The sequence below is a fragment of the Camelina sativa genome, chromosome 9 (genome assembly GCF_030686135.1).
Source record: "Camelina sativa cultivar CO46 ecotype springtype chromosome 9, ASM3068613v1".
Taxonomy (NCBI): Eukaryota; Viridiplantae; Streptophyta; class Magnoliopsida; order Brassicales; family Brassicaceae; genus Camelina; species Camelina sativa.
Window position 1 is genome coordinate 42,484,841 of NC_141888.1, and position 8,400 is coordinate 42,493,240.

The 8,400-nt window shown below is 33.3% G+C and overlaps 1 protein-coding gene and 1 pseudogene across 2 annotated transcripts; one reads left to right on the forward strand and one right to left on the reverse strand.

The window, feature by feature from the left end:
• Positions 1-837: 837 nt before the first annotated feature.
• Positions 838-2,281, reverse strand: LOC104714648 (dehydration-responsive element-binding protein 1E pseudogene; annotated as a pseudogene). Its single transcript, XR_015566995.1, has 2 exons — positions 2,177-2,281; positions 838-1,752 (listed from the first exon to the last, which is right to left on the reverse strand). The product of XR_015566995.1 is annotated as a dehydration-responsive element-binding protein 1E pseudogene (transcript).
• Positions 2,282-5,336: 3,055 nt separating this feature from the next.
• On the forward strand, positions 5,337-6,615 carry LOC104714649 (ethylene-responsive transcription factor ERF026-like). Its single transcript, XM_010432079.3, has one exon. The coding sequence runs from the start codon at positions 5,677-5,679 to the stop codon at positions 6,445-6,447; it is 771 nt and encodes a 256-aa protein (XP_010430381.1). The 5' UTR covers positions 5,337-5,676; the 3' UTR covers positions 6,448-6,615.
• The last annotated feature ends 1,785 nt before the right edge of the window (positions 6,616-8,400 follow it).

Genomic DNA, 8,400 nt, shown 5'->3' on the forward strand with positions numbered 1-8,400 from the left:
AATAATTGACCCTTTACTCGTCCCGACCCTTTATTATTACCCGGAAAACGAGTACCCGATAAAAAAAATGTTAATAATCGCAATAATAATTTTATCTTTTGAAATCCAAAAAATGAAAAATTCATAAATTTATGCAATATATAGTTCCAAAATTATAAAATTACGAATTTTGAAAACAAAAATAATATATTAATTCAGTTAGGCTAAGTTGAACTTAGGTTTTAACTCTAAATCTATAAATTAATAATAAATAATAATAATAATAATACAAAATATTAACGGGTATTTACGGGTCGGGTAGCAAAACGGGTAAAAGACCGAGTAACGGGACGGGTATTGAAAACTAAACTAATACCCTATACTCGTCCCTTACTCACGGGTAATATAAATATAATACCCTTTACTCGACCCTAAAGCTGCGGGTACCCTTCTTTTTGGGACGGGTACGAGCCGAGTAACGGGTCGAGTACGGGTAACGGGTATTAGTGCCCAGGCCTAGTCAACATAATATATACATACATCATTTTTGTCTGTTAGAAAACAGCTTTTTTTTTCTAAGTTTATTTTCGGGTTTGCCATTTCATTTGCTCTAAAAGAATAATTATTGAAAGACTCCAACACAGCAGAGGAATGCTGAAAATAGCAAACAAACAATCAGAAGGAACTGATGGAAGTAACAGAGAGAAGAGATGGAAGAAATACATATTTTCTCGATGGTTAATAAACCAAAAACAAGAAAAAGACAACAAAACCAGGTCTTATAACGTTATGGGCCTTATCAATTTTCAAAGCCCATTGAAAATTACATAACTTGGCTTGTGAGCTTTGGTCTTCTTCTTTTTCTATATTTTTTATAATGTAATTATATATCATCATACAGCTTAATAAACATTCTACACATTACATACTACTAAGTTGACAGTACATGAAGGTAAAAACCCTAGGAAACTTAGGTGAACCAAGAAAATAAACTTACATACAACATAGGCTGGACCTATCATTATCTATAAGTCCATCATTACGCCCATTTTATTTAGCAAAATATGCGAAAAAGCAAAGCAAACCATTTACAAAGACTTGCTTCACACAACACCAAATAGAACCTTCTATCTCCCTCATCAGAAGTCTATGTTACTTACCCACACATACATACATTACATATACGTATCGAAGAATACGTACTTTTGTTTTTGTCTTTAGTAACTCCAAAGTGACAATTCTTCGTAACACATTTCATCTTCAGCGTACACACTCGTATTCGTATCAATGTACGATCTCGGCGGCGACATCAACGGCTCCTCCGCGAGCCTCATCATCATCCCAGCGACTCCTTCTCCTTCCGACGTTTCAAACTTACCTGACGAGGGCAAAACAGTGATTCCGGTACTAAACTCCGGCGGCCTAAACATCTCCGCCGCCTCAGCCGCCGTGCGCCTGATCGTGTCCGGATCGGTTGATTCCGGCACCGGCAACCGCCAAGCAGAGTCGGAGAAATTCAAACATGCGGATTTCCCGCGTAAGGCGAGAACCGCCACGTCGTGAGCACGCGCGGCCATCTCCGCTACGGGATAAGTTCCTAGCCAGACTCTGCGCTGGTTGATCGGTTCACGGACTTCGCAGACCCATTTGTCGCCGTCCCTACGTCGGACGCCTCTGTAGATTGGGTGACGTGTCTCTTTGAAGATACGTCGTCCTGCACGCTTCTTCGGCTTCATCTCCGCCACGTTGATACCGTCTCTTTCCATCTCCGACCTGGTTCAGATGAAACAGAGCAAAAATGTTTCGTAAGTATGAAAACAGAAAGATCCAAAATTTCGAAGTTTATGAATTAGAAAATCTGTTAAAAGACTTAATATTTTACAACAAATTTCATCGTATTGGGTTTTTAATAGTAAAACTCAAGAATCATCAGTTTAGAACAGAGTAAAAAACAGAGTAAAATGCAGAGTAAGTAAAGCAAAAAGCATAAAAATTCAAAATTTCGACAGATTCCGAATTTAAAAACCTGAATTTACAAGAATCATCGTAATGCGTTCTTAAAATTCGAATTGAATTCAAGCTTTATTTTAGTTCAAAGCCTAAACTATAAACAGAGTAAAATGCCAAAAAAAAAAAAAGAGAATTTGGGAATATCAACACAATAGTAAAATGTAGTAATAAGAAAAGCTGAAGTTACCTTGGAATTGTTTTCTTAAATTAGTAATTGAAATCGAGGTGAAAGGAAGCTTTGTGTGTGTGTGTGTTTTGAGGAGGTTGCTCTGTTTTTGTAGTTTGGGGTAGTGAAGAAGAAGAGTGAAGTGAAGTGAGATTTTATAGGCAACGGTAGTGTGACCCACTAAGTACGAACCGGACGCGCGTAAGACATGGTGTGAACTGTGAATGAATGATTAATGATCTTCTTTCTTTTAACTGTTGCGCCAATGCCATGCTGGCAAATTATGAAGTCTTTATATGTTTTAGTCGATTCGTTAATTTATAACGAAATATTTTCAGCAATCCTAACATTGTAAAAGACTTATAAAAAAAAAACCTTAGAACAATGTCGATCCAAAAATACATTTTACTTTTTTATACATCACAAAATATTACTAGAAAGTAGAAACTAACCATGAATAATAACCACATAAACATACGAGTTTCGTGAATTATATTCACATAAGAATTAATAAAACCATCGAAAATATGAAAAATGTGGTCAGCTCATACATTGCAATTTTTGAAGGAGCCCATTGGGTGAGAATTTTTAAGCTCGTAAAACTGATTTTTTTTAGTTGTTTGGATTGGGCGAATTTGAAGCACGTGGCCTTTTATAAGTATCTGTACTTATCACGTGGGGTTTCCGTGGGGGTAACATTTTTGCACTGTACATTCATCTTCGTTTTCTTTAGATTACTCCGTCTCAGGAAGATTTTGATGTTTTGAGACTTTCACACATATTAAGAAAATTTTTAGTTTTTATTTGTTAATTAATTTATAATTACTTTTTGGTAGAGAGAGAAAATATAAATCAATAACAATTCAAAAATTTTAATATTTTAAATGATTACTTCTTGAAGTTTGCAAAACATCAATGTTTGTGGGACAAAAATATATCCCAAAATATCAATCTTTGTGAGACAAAGGGAGTATTAATTATTCTATTATCCAATGTTAAAAATTAGTTTTAAAGACGCTTTACCATTTATGGCGTGAACGTAATAGCCGTAAGCACCACCGTGATGAGCTTTACACGACTTTTCAGCTTTCCCAGACTCATTGACAGGTCTATCAAATCAAACCTCGTTGCAATACTCACCAGCTTCCAAGTTATACGGTGGTGTTACTGTTACAGAACTAATGCTGATCGTAGTTCAGATTTTTAAGACATGTATTTGTTTGTCTTAAAACATGTAATTTGTTTGTCTTACAAGTTTTTATTCAGAAATGATGTTATTGTTATATTGTTAGATTGATATTTTGTCAAGTTATAAACTAAATCTAAAATTAATTTGTTGGTGAACAATTAGAAATATAATAATGATGTATGACAGTAAGTTATAGAAAGCAGACACGGCGGGGTCATCAGGACATGGATTTATCCCAATCAGTTTTCGGTTGGGAAGTAAATGCTTAGTACTGTTAAAGTGTTAAGTGAGTGTTACTTGCGCGTCTGCTTCACGTACATTTTAAATCTATAATCTTTAACCTTTGTACTTTATAATTTTATATGTTGGTTATATTGTTTATTTCTTGCATAAATTTACAAAACATAGTTGACAAATAGTAAATACTAAATACTGTCACATTGATCAAGATTTATTGTGAAAAATGTAAGTTGTTAAGGCTCATTTAGTTAGGTTCTAACGTATAGGCCATGTAAAAGTGAAAACATATAAAATTACTAGTTAAACGTTATTATATTTTTTTGTTTGAAAGAATACCTTATATTCAAAAATGTCTAAATCTACTGGTTCAACGAGGAATATATTACCTTTAACAAACAACGATTTAGGACAACATGTTATTGGTTTGTTTCGGCGACTGCTATAGACCAAGGTTCAAGAAATTGATGATCTAGGCGCACATGAACCTTCGGATATTCTGAATCAAATCGGTTTAGACGTTTATTTAATAAAATAAATAGTATATTATCTTTAACAGTAATAAGCGATTAATCAATTTTGGAAGCGAACCTATCAAAAGATAATAATATGTTCAAATAAATATTGGCTATTGGGCCTAAACCTAACTTTTGGATTCAGATAGATTCAGGCTCATGTATTTTGTGTTCAATTCATGAAATTGCAGTAGCAAGTGAAAACTCATTTCTTTTACGAATGTCTCTATTTTAGTTTGTCTCTACTCTCTAGTAGTGCGAGTAATCCTAGGCAACTACTTCTGTAATACAAAGCAGATCTTAACTTAGAGTAAGCTTTATATATGGAGAAATTAAATTGTACATTAAAAAACTGACTCAGATGAATTTGAAGCTATTGGGCCTCAATCTAGGATCCAGAATCAGATTTTCTTAAAGCCTACGTAAGTTTTTTTTTTGTTGTTGTTGTTGGTAAAAAAGCCTACGTAATAGATTTCACTTCATTTTCATGTAGATATATCTTATTATGTAAATTTCAATAAACAAATTTGTATCATGCAAGTATATAATCATCTCGTTTATAATCCGTCGCAAAGTAAAGAAATGAAATAACATGTACAAAACTAAATCTTGTATCCGTAATCTTTTATTTTCAATGAAAGTCTGATTTATCTTTTTGGTCACTCAAAATCAAAATATTAGAGGGTGGTATTGGTTTGAGATTTATGAAGATTCTTGAAGAGTTCAACAAAATCATAAAAAATGAATAAGTGAAAGATTGTTAAAGATTGCTAGAAAGTTTTGTTGATTAGTTTTCTAAAATCTTGTAAAGTCCTCCAAACAATCCTGTATTTTTATGATACTTTCCATGACTTTATTTTGTAAAGAAAGTGTCTAAAATCATGAACCAATAATATAATAATTGAACTCATTAACAATCCTAGATTATTTTGTTTTAATTGAATAACACAAAAATTTTAATGATTTTATAAAAGTCTGAATCCAATAATCCAGATTTATTAAGATTTTAAATGACCTTTTTATAAATCACAAACTAATAACACTAAACTTTAACAGAGTTTAACAAAATTTTGATCTAATAACAATAGATTCTACATAACATTTAAAATCTTTAAAACTCTATTCAAATCTTAAACCAATAATCCCCACTAAGTTTGTGATTGCTATTGTCGCCGCACCACATATATATCTGTATCCGACATTTTCATTGACTATACCAAAAAAAAAAAATTCCGAATCAATAAAAAGCAAAAACAAACAACAAATTATAAAATTTACTTAATTTCTTACAGCTAGCTAGTACAAAAATAATATCCCCCACCAAACACAAACACAAACAAAACACACTTTAGGGAAACCCCACGCAATAACCACGCACTCTCTCATCTCATATATACTCCAATTTAACAACCTTAATCTCTGTCTCTGATCACTTAAAAAAACCCTAATTCGTTTCTAATCCATTTCTCGTTTTCTACTTATCTATCTCTCTATATAATTTTACATTTATATTATTATTATATAACAAAACAGACACATAAATTCACATAGTATATATATATATATATATATATATATATATGGCTGACCCAAATAATCAAATCACTGAACCTAAAGCTATAAGCCAAGCTTCTTCTTCATCGTCAGTTACTATTTTGCCAGTTCGCACGTGTGGTGACAGTGTCTCTGACTCTGCCACGTGTGAAAACCCTTGTCCACTTGATAGTATAACTTCTGCTGCTACTTCAACTACTACTACTGTTTCTTTTGCGGCTCCTTCTTCTACTACAAGTGGTCATGGTATCAACACTTTGATGTCCACTGACGCCGACATCTCTCGCCGGAAAAAACATCCTCTTTACAGGGGTATCCGTTGCCGGAGCGGTAAATGGGTCTCCGAGATCCGAGAGCCTAAGAAGACGACACGTGTCTGGCTCGGGACTTATCCGACGCCGGAGATGGCTGCCGCAGCCTATGACGTGGCGGCGTTAGCTCTTAAAGGCCGAGACACCGTCTTGAACTTCCCGGATTCCGTGGGATCTTACCCCATTCCCCTTTCTTCTTCCGCAGCTCATATCAGATGCGCTGCGGCCGCGGCTGCTGCTGCTAGGGGTGCCGGTACGGGTGCAGCGGCCGTGAAGGGAGGTGAAAAGAAGGAAGAGGAAGCTTGTGATGGGGCGGGATCTTCAAATACGCAGCACTTTGTGGACGAAGAAGAGCTATTGAACATGCCTGGTTTGCTAGCGGATATGGCCAAGGGTATGATGGTGGCTCCACCGTGGATGGGATCTCCTCCGTCAGATGATTCGCCAGAGAATTCTGATGGAGAGAGCTTGTGGAGCTACTATTGATCGATTGACATATCAGTTTAATTTCTTGTTGGATATATGATCCTTCTGTTCACATTTACGCGAGTCATCTTTTGTATCTTTCTCCTGATGATTGTTTGAGATGATTTGCTAAATAATCGTATGTTTTCCCACTTTTTATGATTCAAGAAGATAGATCTTTTTGAACAATATAATTTTAGTCACATTTTGTTTTTGGAGTGTTCTTGAATTAGGGCTCTGATGATGAAGTGTTCTTGATTTTTGATTAGGGTTTTTATTAGTCTATCTACCCATTTTTTCTTGTGATTGTCTTTTATGTTTTATATGAAACAACTTTATGTATATAATCCTAATTTTTCATATATGATAGATAAAATTGTGATGCTAGAAACTCCTTTTATAATGCTCTCTTGTTCTTAGAAATACAGAAATGTGCATATCTTGATGGATCAAGATATTTATAAGTGACATTGTTTTTTTGTATAGAACTAAATGGTCCCAGATCTATACTCATATTAAATTAATTATGAAATTTTCAACTGTTTTTAAGCATATTATACAATTTTTTAAAAGAAAGTTCGTCAAGCAAAATAGATTTTTGGTTTTGGGAAGCAGGAAAATAAACCAGAGATAAGAGAGACGAATTTTAGTGGGATTTTAATTTGTTTGGAGTGAAGTTTGAAGTACCTGATTTGTTTTTCATTTCCTTCCGTATGTAGTGTTTGTGTTGATAAAAGCTTTCTTGTACAGAGATGTTTAAGCATATAATAAAGTCTTAAATAAGTAAGGTTTCGTTAATTAGAAACATAAAAAGTACCAATAGGTTATTCTCTAATTTGTAACATCTCTTTTTTTTTTTTTTTTACTATGTACAGTAACATCAGTAACATCTGTTTTTCTAGAAAATAACAACCGGTTGTATATGTTTCCGATTGTATGAATTGCTGACGTACAAACAAAATCTTTTGCTTAGAAAATAAAACTTACGTTCTGAAAGAAAATCGGACTATACTAACTATAATATTATATTTTATGGTGCAAGTCTAATATTAACATATATATATTTTTTGGTTACTATTAGAACCGCCCGCATCATAATTTTCTTATTATTGTTTGGCATGTTTTCGTTCGAATTCTATTGTAAATAATGAATGACTATGCCTAATGAGTCATGAGTGTATGAGTGGAATCATACTTAGAGTAGCATAGTTTTTCAAGTTGTACACGCAAACATACATACTAGACGGATAGATTGCTGACAAAAATAAGTAAAGAAAAAGAGAGATCGTATAATTTTGCATATAATGCTCGCTCAGGTCATCGTATCTGACGCAAAAGCAGTGTCATGGTTTCGAGTAAAACAAAAAAATCAATAGTTAAATTTGATAGTTCTCAACAGTACTTAATTAACTAACTCTGATGCTGGCATTGAATCATCGAGACGTCCTTTTTCTTTTTCTTTTTTCTTCTTAAAAATCTCTAATCCTTGTCACTAACGCAATATAATTATTTCTTGTACAGTTATAAGTTTATCGTTGGTTATAAAGAAACCGGTTTGACTATAAATGGTTGACCAGTGGTTGTGAATGGTGAGTAACAGTTGATTAACTAAAATGGAACTTAGTAAGTAAATAAGTAAAGAAAAAAAACAAGAAGGCAATATAGAAAATATAAAAATATAAAATAAATAAAGAAAAATATATATTAAAATAAAGAAATAAGCTATTTTGACATCTTCGAAACGGTCGCTTGTTTGAATGTTCGTTCATAGTTAATTAAAATAAGGAAGTAGAGGATATGTGCTGTGGCGGCAGTTTCTTTTAATGATGTCTATCACTAAAAGTTTTAAATGAAATGTTTGTTTTATGAAATTAATATACACTAAAATGTCTAGTAATACCATTATGTTAATGCTTTTAGGGTTTTGGAAAATGGGTCAGGTTTTACTTGGCTTGGTAAAATGTCCAAAGATGT

What these genes read in the sequence shown, in the direction of transcription:
- LOC104714649 (XM_010432079.3), top strand. Translation starts at nt 5,677, where the DNA reads ATGGCTGACCCAAATAATCAAATCACTGAACCTAAAGCTATAAGCCAA.